The sequence below is a fragment of the Myotis lucifugus genome, unplaced genomic scaffold (genome assembly GCF_000147115.1).
Source record: "Myotis lucifugus unplaced genomic scaffold, Myoluc2.0 scaffold_1214, whole genome shotgun sequence".
Lineage (NCBI taxonomy): Eukaryota > Metazoa > Chordata > Mammalia > Chiroptera > Vespertilionidae > Myotis > Myotis lucifugus.
In genome coordinates this window covers 23,925-39,683 of record NW_005872262.1, presented here as the reverse complement: position 1 = coordinate 39,683, position 15,759 = coordinate 23,925, and the positions used below count along the sequence as shown (strand labels likewise).

The 15,759-nt window shown below is 55.6% G+C and overlaps 2 protein-coding genes across 2 annotated transcripts in view; both read right to left on the bottom strand.

Moving 5' to 3' along the window:
* The window catches only part of MTMR10 (myotubularin related protein 10), a 31,617-nt gene extending 28,998 nt beyond the window's left edge, over positions 1 to 2,619 (bottom strand). Inside the window, exons 1-2 of the mRNA XM_023748233.1 lie at positions 2,543 to 2,619; positions 1,848 to 1,956 (exon numbers count right to left, since the gene is read on the bottom strand). Of these exons, the coding sequence (XP_023604001.1) occupies positions 1,848 to 1,956; positions 2,543 to 2,619 (186 nt within the window). The remainder of the gene's footprint in view (positions 1 to 1,847; positions 1,957 to 2,542) is intronic.
* TRPM1 (transient receptor potential cation channel subfamily M member 1) overlaps positions 2,186 to 15,759 on the bottom strand; it is a 30,619-nt gene continuing 17,045 nt past the window's right edge. Inside the window, 10 exon segments of the mRNA XM_023748232.1 lie at positions 2,186 to 3,876; positions 7,956 to 8,088; positions 8,340 to 8,542; positions 9,262 to 9,406; positions 9,633 to 9,653; positions 10,907 to 11,081; positions 12,283 to 12,534; positions 13,716 to 13,844; positions 14,626 to 14,757; positions 15,064 to 15,186. Coding sequence (XP_023604000.1) covers positions 2,619 to 3,876; positions 7,956 to 8,088; positions 8,340 to 8,542; positions 9,262 to 9,406; positions 9,633 to 9,653; positions 10,907 to 11,081; positions 12,283 to 12,534; positions 13,716 to 13,844; positions 14,626 to 14,757; positions 15,064 to 15,186 — 2,571 coding nt within the window. The 3' untranslated portion in view covers positions 2,186 to 2,618.

The window sequence follows — 15,759 nt, the reverse complement described above, 5'->3', positions numbered from 1 at the left end:
CCCGGAGGGGGGACAGGGGACCCATCTCCAAAGCACATCGCGTGTCGGGCTGCACGTAGAGCGCTCAGAGGCCCCACACCGGGGAAGATGGGGTTCGGGATGCGGGGATACTGACTGATGACTGAGGCCCGAAACCCAGGCCCCCCCCATCTCGTTGGTTGACTTCCACCTTCTCATATTAAACGTTAACGTGGAAAACGGTGTGAAACAAGTCGCCTCCTTGCTTTCCTTGCTCGTTGCACCCGTAACGATGTGAGTGGGCAGCCCAAGGGCCGGCGCCCTCGCGGAGTGGGGGCCCCCACAGGCCATGGACCGGTCATTGCCCAGGACGCCCGGGCTTCCCCCCGCCGGGCATCGGCATGGCTGACCTCAGCCGGGGCCTGAACCGGAGCCGCCTTTGGGGGAGGCGGGGGGGGGGGTGGCATTTCGGTGAATCTGTGAGTTGAGACTAGCTCAGTGATGGTGAACCTATGACATGCGTGTCAGAGGTGACACGCGAACTCATTTTTTGGGTTGATTTTTCTTTGTTAAATGGCATTTAAGTATATAAAATAAATATCAAAAATATGTCTTTGTTTTACTATGGTTGCAAAGATCAAAAAATTTCCATATGTGACACGGCCCCAGAGTTAAGTTAGGGTTTTTCAAAATGCTGGCACGCCGAGCTCAAAAGGTTCGCCATCACTGGTCTAGACCCTTCTTAGACTTTGGAGAAGGAAACCCGAATGCATTTCCCCATTCACGTCGCAAGGCAGCCCCAGGGCGGCCGCGTGAATCATTGTGACAAGCGTTGCTAATGCAAATATTTCAAAGTTTTACACTAAGATTCCAAAGGTCACCTTTTTTGTTTTTTTCCTGAAAATAATGTATTCTGGATTCAGAACCCTACTGGTCCTTCTGGGGAACTTGTTTGCGTGACACACGGTTCCATTTTGCACAGGAACCAAAATTGTGTTTTAAAATGTTAAGTCCACTGGGTTATTGGTGTTCAAAGCACTATTGTGCACGTACATTCAAGGTTTTTTTTTTAATGAATAGTTCGTGATTTCTCTACATTAAATGGATTAAACAAAAAAAAATAAAAGAAAATATCAGATTTGTGGTTACCGCGTGGGGGGGAGGAAATGGGAGAAATGTGGGTACACGGTCCGAACCCCCAGTGAATAACTGGAACGAGTAAGTCCTCTGGGCGTCAGGTACAACATGACTGCAGTTGGCACGGTCGTGTGGTATGTATGAAAGCTGTTAAGAGTAAATCCTAAGAGTTCTCATGACAAGGGAAAAAAATTTATTTTGGCTTCTTCTCATTGTATCCATGTGATGATGGACGCGAACTAGACTGATTGTGGTCATCATTTCACAATCAGTGAAATCGTAAGGCTGTACACCTCAAACTTCTACGGTGATATACGTCATTACATCTCAATAAAGCTGGTTGGCAACGGATTGTTATCCACACACACTCTTCAATCAATATATGGGTGTTTCTTTATTTTTACTTATATATATTTTTTATTGATTTCAGAGAGGAAGGGAGAGGGAGAGAGAGAGAGAAACATCAATGACGAGAGAGAATCATGGATCGGGCTGCCTCCTGCACGCCTCCTACTGGGGATGGAGCCCACAACCCGGGCCTGTGCCCCGACCAGGAATCGAACCGTGACCTCCTGGTTCCTAGGTCGACGCTCAACCTCTGAGCCACGCCAGCCGGGCTGTTTTTTTTTTTTTTATTTCAAATGGTTGCTCCTGATGTGGGTTTTCCCGTGTAGGTTTTCCTCGACTCTGTAACTGTCCTATGTGACCACGTGATTGCAAAGTGGGAAGGCTCTAACTCTAAATCTTATGACCGTTTCAGACGTCTCGGTGTACCTGTCCGCGGGGGCTGCCGCCACAAAATCACCACAGGCCGGCGGGGAGGCTGCGGCCGCGGAGATGGGTTCCTCCCAGTTCTGGAGGCTGGAAGTTCAGGACCAAGGTAAGGTCTCCGGTGTGAGCTCTGCATCTGGCTTCTAACACGAGGCTGAGGGCGGGCGGGAGCAAGCTTGTGGGTGCTGGAGAGCACTCTGGTGTCTTCTTCTTTTTTAAATATATTTGTATTGATTTTAAAGAGCTTTTTGTTTAATATGTTTTTATTGATTTCAGAGAGGAAGGGAGAGAGAGAATCTATTATGGATCGGCTGCCTCCTGCACGCCCCCTATTGGGGATGGAGCCCGCAACCCGGACTTGTGCCCTTGACCGGGAATCGAACCGTGACCTCCTGGTTCATAAGTCGATGCTCAACCACTGAGCCACACCGGCCGGGCTCTGGTGTCTTCTTATCAGGGCACTAGTCCTTTATGACCTCCTCTATCCTTAATGACCTCCTCACGGCCGTGTCTCCAGTTATAGTCACGTTGGGGTCAGGGTTCGAACGTAGGAATTTGGGGGGGACACAGGGAATCTACAGCACTCGTCGCACCGCCGCTGTGAGAAGTGCCGTGCCTGAAATTTCCATCACGCGTCCACGTTGCCGAATATCTTTCATGCAAACGTTTTCATAACCTGATGACGTCTCGACGGCCAAGAGGGTCGTGATCCTCTGCGGCTTTGATTTCGAAAACCGGAGAAGCCGAGCGCATCAGCACTCCGTTTCGGCGGAAGTTTTCTCTGGCTGGGCCTTCGTTTCCATCCCAGGCGCGGCGACGAGGCTCCCCACGCTGCTGGCATGCCCGGGTGTGTCTAGCCCGCCCTGCACGCCCGCAGCCCTCCTGGGGCGGCCGTGGAGACTCTTGGACCTTAACGACGGGAACCCCGACGCCTGGTCTGCTTTCACCGCCAGCAGGTTCCCCTTTTCCGCTCTCTCGGTCACGGCCAGGGACAGGCGAGGGGTCCAGGGGACGCCTCTGGAAGCGCCGTGAGCCTCCTCCTCGGTGTCTGTCGATGGGTCTTTCTGCTCCGCCTGCCTGGCGGCTTCTGACACCACGTAGGCGTGGATGTCGGTGCTGCGAGACCGCGTGATCCTCTGAACTTGGTATTTCCACTCCGCGGTCCACGCCTGATCCAGGAGGGACCCGTCCTCCGCGCCCCACCGGTGAACCCCGCCGACCAGCTTCCTCCCGTGGGAATACACAAAACTCGTGGACTCCAGGGTTCGACAGGCATGGAAGGCCCGGTCCGGGTCGTAGCGTGGCCTTTCCGTGTCTCCCGGGGGGCCGGACACAGCCCCTTCCACCCGTGCTGTTCCCGCCGTTGTGAGCTGCGCGTCTTGCGGATCTGATTTCTTCCCTGCAGGCGGGGCCGCTGTGGGGGTGACACTGGGGGACTGGGTTTCTTCCCTCTCCCTTTCCGAGTCCGTGGGCCTTTCGTCCCCGGGAACCCCGATTTCTGGGCCCGATTTCGACTCCGATGGGTCCTGGATGTTGTCTAAGGCGAGTCGACTGCCCCCGGGGGTGGCTGGGGCGCTCCTGGCCGGGAGGAGGCGGAGACTGCCCTGCCTGCCCGGGACCAGGTGCCTCTGGGGGTCCCTTTCTCCCTTCCCACGGAAGGAGCAGGCCTTCTTCTGGCTGAACCCCGAGCCCGGGGGCCTGGGGAGGGGGGCCTCGCCCAGCTCGTCCGCCGGGAAGTGGAAGCGGAACCCGCCGAACCCGCCGCCGCTGTCGGCGCTGTTGACGCTGCTCTGCCGCAGCAGGAAGGTGGCCTCGCACTCGGAGGAGGCGCGGGAGCGCGTGTGCGTGAGCTCCGACCGGTCCACCCCCGCCAGGGCCTCCAGGGCGCTCGCCACCCGGCCCGACAGCTCTTCCAGCTGCGAGAGCCGCAGGTCCAGCGTCTGCAGCGCCGTCTTCATGAAGCTCTCCCGCTCGTTCATCTCCTCCAGCCGCATGGACATGTTCTCCACCCTGGGGACAGCGAGGGAGAGGGTCACTCAGCGGATGACCGGTCCTCAGCAAAAGTCACCTGGTGAGCCCTGGCCAGTGTGGCTCAGTGGATGGAGCGTCGGCCTGCGGACTGAAGGGTCCCGGGTTCGATTCCGGTCAAGGGCATGTACCTGGTTTGAGGGCACATCCCCAGTGGGGAGTGTGCAGGAGGCAGCTGATCGATGTTTCTCTCTCATTGATGTTTCTAACTCTCTATCCCTCTCCCTTCCTCTCTGTAAAAAAATCAATAAATATATTTTTTTAAAAAAGTCACCTGTGTTATAGCTACATGTTTCTACGGTCTTCCATCTTAGAGAGAGAAGAGAGAGAGAGGAACATCAATGATGAGAGAGAATCACTGATGGGCTGACTCCCGCACGCCCCCCACTGGGGATGGAGCCCGCAGCCAGGAATGCAACCGGCACCTCCTGGTTCACAGGTTGACGCTCAACCACTGAGCCGCCCTGGCCGGGCTACATCGAAATATTTAAATTGGATTGAAAGCATCGCAAATAACGCTTTCCATTGCATTCAAATGATAAGTACAGCACTGTATTCACTGGGGGGCCTTTAGGAGCAACTTCCAAGAGGACCCCTATGCGTGGCATCGCTTCACTGGCCTTTCAGAGACCCTTCTCCGTTACGACATACAAGGTCCCGGTCCAAGTCCGCACGCTGAGAGTCCCCGCGTCTCTGAGGCCGGAGCTCCGCCCCTGGGAGCTGTGCAGTCGGCCGGTCGTTGAAACTCGTTTCATGCGCCGTCAGCTCTTCGCGTACAGCCATCCCCCCTCCCCTGGGCAGCGGCCCAGAAATTACACGGGAGTGTTTCCTGGATGACAGAGCTAACTGCTCCCATGAACACAGGATGCTCAGTGGGGGTCCCGGGCCCGGTCGGAACTTGACGACCCCACGGTGTTCTGTATGGAGCTCTGAGCCCAGGCCTGCCCTGGCATCTCATTCCAGGCCGGCGGATCGACACGGCGACCAATCCAGCTGCGAGTTCCCACCCAGCTCCTTTAAACTCCGCCGACTTCTTCACCAGGGCCGCCTTTCAAGTTAATTGTAGGGCAGAGCCCGCCCGGGGAGATTGCACAGGGAGCGCGGCTGAAGTCCTCAATCTCCTGGCTTTCTCATCCTTTGTTTGTTTTTTAATGATTACCTTTCCTTTTTTTTTTTTTTTAAATTGATTTCAGAGAGGAAGGGACAGGGAGACAGAAGCATCCATGATGAGAGAGAATATTCTACCGGCTGCCTCTTGCTCGCCCCCTACGGGGATCCTGCCCGCAACCCCGGGCATGTGCCCTGACCGGGAATCGAACCGAGACCTCCTGGTTCCCAGGTGGATGCTCAACCACCGAGCCACGCCGGCGGGCTCCCTCTGTCTTGTTCCTGAGCCAAGCCGGCGAGGGAAGCTGGATCTGCCTGTGGGAAAGGGAGGCCCGTGCTGCCTGCGTCTGAGCGGGTGTGTCGCGTTCTGGGGTGTGTCTTCGGCAAGAAGGGAACCACACCCTCCACGCCCGACAGGAATGATTAACAAAGCTGGTATTTTTTTTTTTAATCTCTATCTACCTGATGCCTGTATCTCTCTCTGGATTGGCTGTCAAAGCCGGGTTCACGAGGCACCTTGAGACTCCAGGACGTAACCCGTCCCCCAGCGTGCAAGCGACTCTGACTCCTGTTCACTTACAAGATGAAGACATCCATCCCCAGGGGGCCTTCCCCGACGTCTCCTCCATCCTGCCTGTGTGTCTCTCTAGCACCTTCTCTGCATCCGAGGCATCACCCGCCTCCTTTTCTTTTCTTTCCTTTTTATATATATTTTTATTGGTTTCAGAGAGGAAGGGAGAGGCAGAGAGGGAGGTGGAAAACACCCACGATGAGAGAGAATCATTGGCCGGCTGCCTCCTGCACGCCCCCTTCTGGGAATCGAGCCCACAACCCGGGCCTGTGCCCTGAGCGGGAACAAACCGTGATCTCCGAGGTTCATAGGTCGATGCTCAAGCACCGAGCCAGGCCGGCCGGGCATCGCCCGCCTCCTTTCTGCGAGGCGGGTGCGGATCTCTCTTTCGGGGCCTCTTCCGGTTACTACCTCACATCTTTCCTTCTTGTCTCTCTTGTAAGGGCCTCTGTTCCCAGCAGCTTCTCTTCCCGGTCCCTGGGAAGAGCCTGTCCAATAAGATGCCGAGGCCACGAGTTGCTGATGACCTATCCAGCCTCAAGGAAACCCGAGACCTTAACCCAGATCCACAAACCTGGCAAGAACCCACGGAACCCAGGCCCGGCCGGCGTGGCTCAGTGGTTGAGCGTCGACCCATGAACCAGGAGGTCACGGTTCCATTCCCTGTCAGGGCATAGGCCCGGGTTGTGGGCTCGATCCCCAGTGTGGGGCATGCAGGAGGCAGCCGATCCACGATTCTCTCTCATCATTGATGCTTCTCCCTCTCTCTCTCTCTCTCTCCCTCTCTCTCTCTCTCTCTCTCTCTCTCTGTCCCTCTCCCTTCCTCTCTGAAATCAATAAAAATATATATTTTAAATGCAAATACATATAAAGTTATAGAAACGGAAGAAACATCAGAGCCCTCAAAGGTTTGATTTCAGAGTCACCCCGGGTGCCAAAAACGAGGTGCAAATAATTCACGTGATCTCCCTGCTCCTCCGCTGGCCTGGCTGGGCTCCTCCCTGTCCCCGGCATTCACCTGTGACTCAGCCGGGAAGGGAACAGTGGGGCGGGCAGGAACTCGCAGGGAAACAGGAAGGGGCCTGTCTCCTGCCAGGCACACGTGCATCCCCACTGCGCGCGCACGGAGCCCCCAGAGGGAAAACGCAATTTGGTAGTGACCTGATGGTCACATTCCGGGAGCCCGGGTCCAAGAATGGCAAAAATCCCAGCAATGCCGGGGGGAGGGGCTGGGGGAGAGGCGGCGGCAGAGGGAACAACATTTCCATTGTCCCTGACTGGCTGTGACTCAATCCGAGCCCATGTCTAACTAAGAGTGGAAATTTCCCATCACCGACACGGGGGCGCCTCATCTGTCCACGGAGGAACACTGCGTAGATCTTGGAAGCTCAGGAGTCGCATTTCCAATAGCGAGGCAGCGTTTCCAAGTCTCAGCAAAGCCCTGGCCGGTGTGGCTCAGTGGCTAGAACATCGGCCTGCGGACCGAAGGGTCCCCGGTTCCATTCCGGTCCAGGGCACGTGCCCGGGTGGCAGGCTCAGTCCCCGGTGTGGGGCGTGCAGGAGGCAGCCGGTCCATGATTCTCTCATCATTGATGTTTCCCTCTCTCTCTCCTCTCCCTCTCCCTTCGTCTCTGAAATCAATAAAAAAAAAAACATTTTTGAATAAAAAAAGAAAATGTACCGCATTAAGGCCAAAGGATGGTGTGACAGCCCTTGAGTTTGGCTGGTTGCGTTACAAGGTGGCGAGGTCCCGGAGGGGGCAGAGGCCTGAGACCTGGGGCCGAGCGGGCGGCACCGGCCTGACCATGCACAGAGCATCGCCGCATTCCGCTGTGATCCTAGGGCCCTAGACTGGGAATCGCGGTGAGCTGTTCCTTTTGAAGCCCTCCCGTGTGTCTGTGCTAATCCGTAAACAAAGGTGTCTCGTCGGGAGCCTGTAATTCTGAGCGCCCAGGACTATGACAATGAGCTAGCGTCCCCGGAGGCCCGGCTGCCTCTCCCTGCTGCCCTTCTGCCCCCATTGTTGGTTCAACTCTGGAGCAACGTGGGGGTTTTTTAACCAATTGTCACCCGAGGATATTTTTTCCATGATTTTTAGAGAGAGTGGAAGGGAGGGGAAGGAGACAGAGAAACATCGGTGTGACAGAGGCACATCCATTGGTTGCCTCCTGCCCACTCCCCGACCAGGGCCCGGGCCGGGGAGGAGCCTGCCACCGAGGTCCGTGCCCTTGACCGGAATTGAACCCGGGACCCTTTGGTCCGCAGGCCGACGCTCCATCCACTGAGCCACACCGGCCGGGGCTGGGAGTGCACAGCAAATGAACTGGGGCAGCCCCCTCGGGACGGGGCGGAGGGGCCGCGAGGGGCCGCGCCCCAGGCCCACCTGTCGCAGGTGACGCGGATGCGCTCCTCGCTGGACGACTGCTGCTCGTCCTCCTTCTCCTGGAAGTGCTCCTGCACGCACTGCGCCTCGAACTCGTGCAGCCGCTTCAGCTCCTCCTCGCTGAGGAACAGCTCTGCGGGAGCGGGCGTGGTTTGGTTTCAATACGTTTGTATTGATTGCAGAGAGAGAGAGAGACATCCACGAGGAGAGAGAATCACGGATCGGCCGCCTCCTGCACGCCCCCCACTGGGGATGGAGCCCACAACCCGGGCCTGTGCCCTGACCGGGAATCGAACCGTGACCTCCTGGTTCATAGGTCAACGCTCACCCCTGAGCCACGCCGGCCGGGGGGGGACGTGGGCCGTTAGGAAGGGGGGCACCTACTCAGTCCGCGGTCCTGCTCGTCCTGGTCCCCTTCTCGCTTCTTCCTGCAGCGGCCGCTGAGCCGCACGGCGATGATGTAGATGTGGCTCAGGACGATCATGGGCGGGGGCAGGACCGGCCGGTCGTGGAACGTCATGATGAGCTGGTAGCGCTGGAACTTCCACACCTGGTTGGAGATGGACTTCACTTCGAAGAAGGTGTTGCTTTAAAAAGGACACGTTTTCCGTGAGTCGTGGGCTCGGGTTCCCTATGTGATTTTTCCAGAGCGATTAGTTACCATGAAATGACAAGGCTCATGAGCTGGCCCTGGCCGGTGTGCTCAGTGGATAGAGCGTCGGCCTGTGAACCCAAGGGTCCCGGGTTCGATTCCGGTCAAGGGCACGGACCTCGGTTGCAGGCTCCTCCCCGGCCCGGGTCCTGGTCAGGGCTCGTGCAGGAGGCAACCCATCGATAAGTCTCTCCTACATCGATGTTTCTCTCTGTCTTTCCCTCTCTCTTCCACTCTCCCTAAAAATCAGTGGGAAAATAATATCCTCAGGTGAGGATTAAAAAACAAACAAAAAAAATCCCGCCCTTTCCCAAGCTCTAGTGAAATTCTGTGCGAATCCGCGGCCGCGTGGGAGGGTTCTGGGACGAAACGGGAAACATGTAGAGCAGCGGTTCTCAACCTGTGGGTCGCGACCCCTCTGGGGGTCGAAGGACCCTTTCACAGGGGTCGCCTAAGACCATCGGAAAACACATAGATAATTACATGTTTTTTTTGTGATGAATCACTATGCTTTAATGATGTTCAATTTGTAACAATGAAATTGGGTGTCACAACATGAGGACCTGCGTGAAGGGTCGCGGCGTTAGGAAGGTTGAGAACCGCTGCTGCAGAGGGATAAGGACCAAGCATACGCTCGTCCGCCGGGACACGCACTTGAACACGGCGATGAGCAGGTTGACCAGCAGGATGTTGGCCACCAGCAGGTAGCAGGCCATGATGGCCGGGGTCAGCCAGGCGCCCGGGATGCAGGGCGGGAGCCGCCTGCCTTCCTCGTCGTACTGGTTGTCGCCGCAAGGAGCTGCAAAGGGAGTTGGTCAGTCTGCGCTCGCTCTGACGCAGGATGAAAAGAATAAATAACTGACAGGGGCTATTACGGGACCCGTGTCCTTTTTAATATGATTCCTTCTTCCGTGAAAAATAGCAACTCCTATCAAGGAGGTCAGGGCCCGGCTGGCGTGGCTCAGTGGGTGAGCGGGAAGAAGGCCCCCGCCCCTGGCAGAGTCATAAATTCTGGGTAAACTTACGATTAATTTCCATGGCGTAGACTATACAGCGATTGAGGAGAGAAAACGAGATGGCAGTTGAGAGAAAAGTAACATGATGAACGACACAAGACATGGAAAGACTTCATGCTCTGGGCTTACAGATTCACGCTTGGAAACTGTGGTCTATTGAGAAGAATTGTCTGCACTATTAATTCTAGGAAATGTGTGTGCATACACACACACACGTATATATATGTATGTATACATGTATGTATTTCATGCATATTTACTTTATCGCGTGTCATAAGCAACAGCCAGAGCTCAGCAGTTAAAAATACTGCGAGAAAGACACAAGGCTGCTGGCAGATGATCATCTTAACGTGCAGGTTAGCCAATCAGGCACCCTCCGTACCCCAACCCAAACACCTCATCGGCACGAGTAAACACAAAATAAGTACGTAGTCATCAGCTCAAGAATCAAAAACCTAGCCCGGCCGGCGTGGCTCAGTGGTTGAGCGTCAACCCATGAACCAGGAGGTCACGGTTTGATTCCCGGTCAGGGCACAGGCCCGGGTTGCCGGCTCGATCCCCAGTGTGGGGCGTGCGGGAGGCAGCCGATCAATGACTCTTTCATCATTGGTGTTTCTCTCTCTCTCTCCCTCTCCCTTTCTCTCTCTGAAAACAGTGTAGCTTCCGGTTTACCTCTACCTTCTCCCATGACCCCATTTAATTTTTTAAACACCACCAACAACATTACAACTTGTGTCTGGGTCCAGGGACTTTTAGCATTTGTGTTTACTGTTCTATGGTATGTTTACCTAGCTAATATTCTTTGGAACCAAATTAGATTTTTATGTTCTGGCTTACCAGTAATGGACTTTGAGATAGGTGTGATAATAACATGTTCTGAATCATGTGATAAAAGCTAGACAGAGCCCTGGCCGGTATGGCTCACTGGATAGAGCATCAGCCTAGGGACTGGAGGGTCCCGGGTTCGATTCCGGTCAAGGGCACGTGCAGGAGGCAGCCAGTCGATGTGTCTCTCTCACACCAATGTCTCTCTCTGTCTCTCTCTCTCTCCCCCCCCCCTTCACTCTCTAAAAATCAATGGGAAAATATCCTCGGGTGAGGATTAACAACAACAAAATCTCCATTTGGCCACCTGCACTCACTTCATAAAGTCACGTGACGTCCATGGCGGGACAGAGAACTACTCTCCCCCCAGGGCGCACATGCTCTCTCCTCCGTGCACGGGGCTCTACCAGCTGCCTGGGAAGCAGGGAAGCGAGTCTTACTATGAATTCTAGTCTTACGGTCTGTCTGGTCTGCAAACACCTCCCCGTAGATCATCCAGTAGGGCATGTAGAAGATGTTCCGGGCCAGCCTCCAGGAGGGCTCCTCGTCCGGGTGCAGGATGGCCTGGCGGGCCACGCCGAAGCTCATCAGCACAACCAGCATGATGACCACGAAGTACAGCATGTCAATCATCTGTCCATCAAAGGGCAGCATGTCAATCAAAGTGCAGCATGTCAATCATCTGTCCATCAAAGTGCAGCATGTCAATCATCTGTTCATCAAAGTGCAGCATGTCAATCAAAGGGCAGCATGTCAATCATCTGTCCATCAAAGTGCAGCATGTCAATCAAAGGGCAGCATGTCAATCATCTGTTCATCAAAGTGCAGCATGTCAATCAAAGGGCAGCATGTCAATCATCTGTCCATCAAAGGGCAGCATGTCAATCAAAGTGCAGCATGTCAATCATCTGCCCATCAAAGTGCAGCATGTCAATCAAAGTGCAGCATGTCAATCATCTGTTCATCAAAGTGCAGCATGTCAATCAAAGTACAGCATGTCAATCATCTGTCCATCAAAGTGCAGCATGTCAATCATCTGTCCATCAAAGTACAGCATGTCAATCAAAGTGCAGCATGTCAATCATCTGTCCATCAAAGGGAATGGGTCTCTGATGGTCTCAAGTTCACATGGTTCCTGATATTGCTCAACCCAAAGACTTCGTCAGTGCTCCACAAGGACAAAGAAAGCCTCTTCGCCCGGCCAGCATGCCTCAGTGGTTGAGCATTGACCTATGAACCTGGAGGTCACCGTTCGATTCCCAGTCAGGGCACACGCCCGGGTTGTGGGTTCGATCCCCACTAGAGGGCATGTGGGAGGCAGCCGCTCAATGATTCTCTCTCATCGTTGATGTTTCTATCTCTCTCTCCCTCTCCCTTCCTCTCTGAGATCAATAACAATAATTTTTTTTTTTAAAAGAGAGCCCTAGTCAGTTTGGCTCAGTGGATAGAGCATAGGCCCATGGACTGAAGGGTCCCAGGTTCAATTCTGGTCAAGGGCATGTACCTCGGTTGCAGGCTCAGTCCCTGGCCCTGGACGGGGCACGTGCAGGAGGCAACCAATCGATGTGTTTCTCTCAAATCCATGTTTCTCTCTGTCTCTCCCCTTCCCTTCCACTCTCTAAAAATCCATGGTAGAAGGAGGAAGCGGAAGGAGGAAGAAGAAGAAGAAAAAGGAGGAGGAGGAGGAGGAGGAGGAGGAGGAGAAGGACAAAGAAGAGGAAACCAACTACAAAGGAAAGACCAAATGAAATGAAACGAAGCCAGGCGCAAGGCCCGGTCCACCGTGCTAACCGCAGCCGCGGCGTCTGCGGGGACCCTGGGCCTCAGTGCTCACCATCTTCCCGATCATCATCACGTAGGGCCCCAGGTACTTGTTGACCCCGAAGATGTCGAGGACGCGGATGTACCAGAAGATGATGTCCACGCAGTAGATGACCCGGCCGTAGCCCATGTACGGCTGCTTCTGCAGGCGCAGGACGGCCCCGACCAGGAACACGGCGATGGCCACGAGGTCCGTGATGTTCCAGTACTCCTGGAGCCACACCTTCACCTTCTGGCTGAGTTTGCCGGGTTCCGACATGAGGATCTGAAAACGAGCGCCCAGGAGCGATGAGCGGGGGGCGGGGGGGCCGTCCGGGAGGCCCCGTCTTCTCCGAATCTGAGGCCCACGGGAGCGCTGGGACAGCCCAGGGGACACGCTCCCTTTCCTGCTCAGGGCCTCCAACACCCGTCCTCTCAGGCGGACAAAGAGCTCTAGAAGCAGCCGGCCAGCGCGGCTCTGTGGTTGAGCATCGACCTAGGAACCAGGAGGTCAGGGTTCGATTCCCGGTCAGGGCACAGGCCCGGGTTGCGGGCTCGATCCCCAGTGTGGGACCTGCAGGAGGCAGCCGATCCGTGATTCTCTCGCATCATGGATGTTTCTCTCTCTCTCTCTCTCCCTGTCCCTTCCTCTCTGAAGTCAATAAAAATATATTAAAAAAAAAAGATCTCTAGGAAGGGAAATTCCTCGGAGTCCTCTGCTGTTCCTCGATCCGTGTTTCGCAAGCTCCCAGGAAATGCCTTGGGAACGAAGCCCTCGCTGCAGTGAGGGCAGCTGCCCCTTGATGTCTTTCTCCTGCCCTGGACGGGCGCCTGTGAGCGGACGTTCCAGGAGGGAAATCTGGAGCAGGGATGGGCCGCGTGGTCCCAGGGAAGCGCAGGCCACCCCATGGGGAGGGCGGGGCCGGGGGCGGGGATGTCCAGCTGCCAGGACTCCTCTTTGCAACTTGGATGGGGGAAGGCAGGGGCGAGTGAAGCTTGATTTCCTCCGACACGAGCTCTCAGCCTTTGAAAAATTGCCGATTAAAGAAATCACTACTTCAGCCCAGCCAGCATGGCTCAGTGGTTGAGCGTCAACCTATGAACCAGGAGGTCACGGTTGGATTCCCCGTCAGGGCACAGGCCTGGGTTGTGGGCTCCATCCCTATGGTGGGGTGTGCAGGAGGCAGCCGATCCATGATTCTCTCTCATCATTGATGTTCCTCTCTCTCTCTCTCTCCCTCTCCCTTTGAAATCAATATATATATATATATATATACACATACATACACACACACACACATACACACACATATATATATATATATATAATTATTAAGAGAAAGGAAGGAAGGAAGGAAGGAAGGAAGGAAGGAAGGAAGGAAGGAAACTGGTTTAAAAAATAAAAAAAGAAATTGCGTGTGAGCTGCAGTCGGTGGACGTGGGCGGGGCGGCCGCGGGAGCACTTGCCTCGCGGACCTTCTCCAGGGCCAGGGTCACGATGTAGGCGATGACCACCCACTCCTGCAGGCAGGGCCAGCGCTCCATGCGCACCAGGATGATGTAGTTGAACAGCAGCAGGTAACCCAGGTACGAGATCTGAGAGACGGGAGGCCCGTGAGCCGCGGCCGGGGAGAGCCCGCTCCGGAAGGACCCCTGTTCTCACACGGGGGTCGGGTCGGGCCCTGCCCGGGCATTAGGGGTGAGGTCATGCAATGGTTGGCCAAACAGAGCAGGCTAATTTTTTTTAAATGGCTTACTGATTTCAGAGAGGAAGGGAGAGGGAGAGAGAGAAACATCCATGAGGAGAGAGAATCATGGACCGGCTGCCTCCTGCACGCCCCACACTGGGTATGGAGCCCGCAACCCGGGCCTGTGCCCTGACCGGGAATCGAACCCTGACCTCCTGGTTCATAGGGCAATGCTCAGCCACTGAGCCACATCGGCCAGACTCTTTTTGAAAAATTAAGTTGTTTTTTTTTGAGGTCACATGAGTTGATAACATGATGTGAATTTCAGGTGCATATTCTAGCCCAGTGGTCGGCAAACTCATCAGTCAACAGAGCCCAATATCAACAGGGACACCGATTGAGATTTTCTTTTAAGACCCAATCTTTTTAACTTTAACCTATATAGGTAGGTCCCATTGTTATTCACTTAATTGGAGTCCTCTTAGGGTTTGGGAAGACCCACACTCAGGGGCCCAAAGACCCCCTTGTGGCTCTTGAGCCGCAGTTAGCAGACCACGGCTCCTGTCCCCGCCAGCCGACAGTAAGTCTCTTCCGGCCCTTGACACTGTCCGGGATTTTCACACATCTCGCTGTTCTCAACAGGCCCCGCGACAAACGCTCCGGGGGGGTTGGGGGGGGGGGGGGCTCACCGTGTAAAACCAGAACTTGACGATGGGCGCGTTGTAGAACTCGCAGATCTTGGTGCCGATGGGGATCCTCCGCTGCTTCCTGTGCTCGCTCTCCTCGTCCCCCTTTCTGGAGCCGGCGTCCGCGTTGGGGTCCTGGGAGACAGGGCCGGCAGGTGGCTGCGGGGGAAATGCAGCCCCCCCACCCCCGGCTCCGTGTTCCCCAGGCGGGCGCGTGAGAAATCGTCCGCGTCCGCGTTGGGGTCCTGGGAGACAGGGCCGGCAGGTGGCTGCGGGGGAAATGCAGCCCCCCCACCCCCGGCTCCGTGTTCCCCAGGCGGGCGCGTGAGAAATCGTCCTCAGTGTCCCCAGCGCCTGCCGTTTCTAAATTCGGGGGACGGGGAACGGGGATGACGGTGAAATGCGAGCAAACCGGCCCTCGTGCGACCGGGCAACACTGACCACACTCTCCTCCTCCTTCTCTTTGCCGTCTTCGTTCTCCTTGGACGTTTGGTAAGAGAAGTCGTCGTAGGCGCGGAATTCCAGAAGCAAGATGGTGGGTGGGAGGAGAATCCCCATTATAACCTGCGGGCGGGAGAGACGGGGAGGTCTGAGCGATGGCTGGCGCGGGGGGCGGTGCCCACCGAGCGTTGGGAAGATGAGTGGACAGGGCCCGAGCCTGCCACACGCTGGCACGACAGTTGGATGGAAAGAAGGAACGAGCCACACCCCCCGCCCCCTCCCTCTCCCTGTGAGAATCCAGGGCTTGGGCAGAAAGGGGAGGTGGTGTCTGAGATGGGAGTCAGCCATCCTCCCAGGCCGTGGCACCTGAATAAACCTCTTTCCTTTTGCCCGGCCGGCGTGGCTCAGGGGTGGAGCATCGACCTGTGAGCCAGGAGGTCAGGGTTCGATTCCCAGTCAGGTCACAGGCCCGGGTTGCGGGCTCCATCCCCAGTGTGGGGCGTGCAGGAAGCAGCTGATCCAGGATTCTCTCTCATCATGGATGTTTCTCTCTCCCTCTCCCTCTCCCTCTCCCTCTCCCTCTCCCTCTCCCTCTCCCTCTCCCTTCCTCTCTGAAATCAATTTTAAAGTTTTTTCTTTATAATATTTTTAAAAAATCCACAGTGAGTGCTCCGCTCCGCCCGGCGGAGAGCTTGG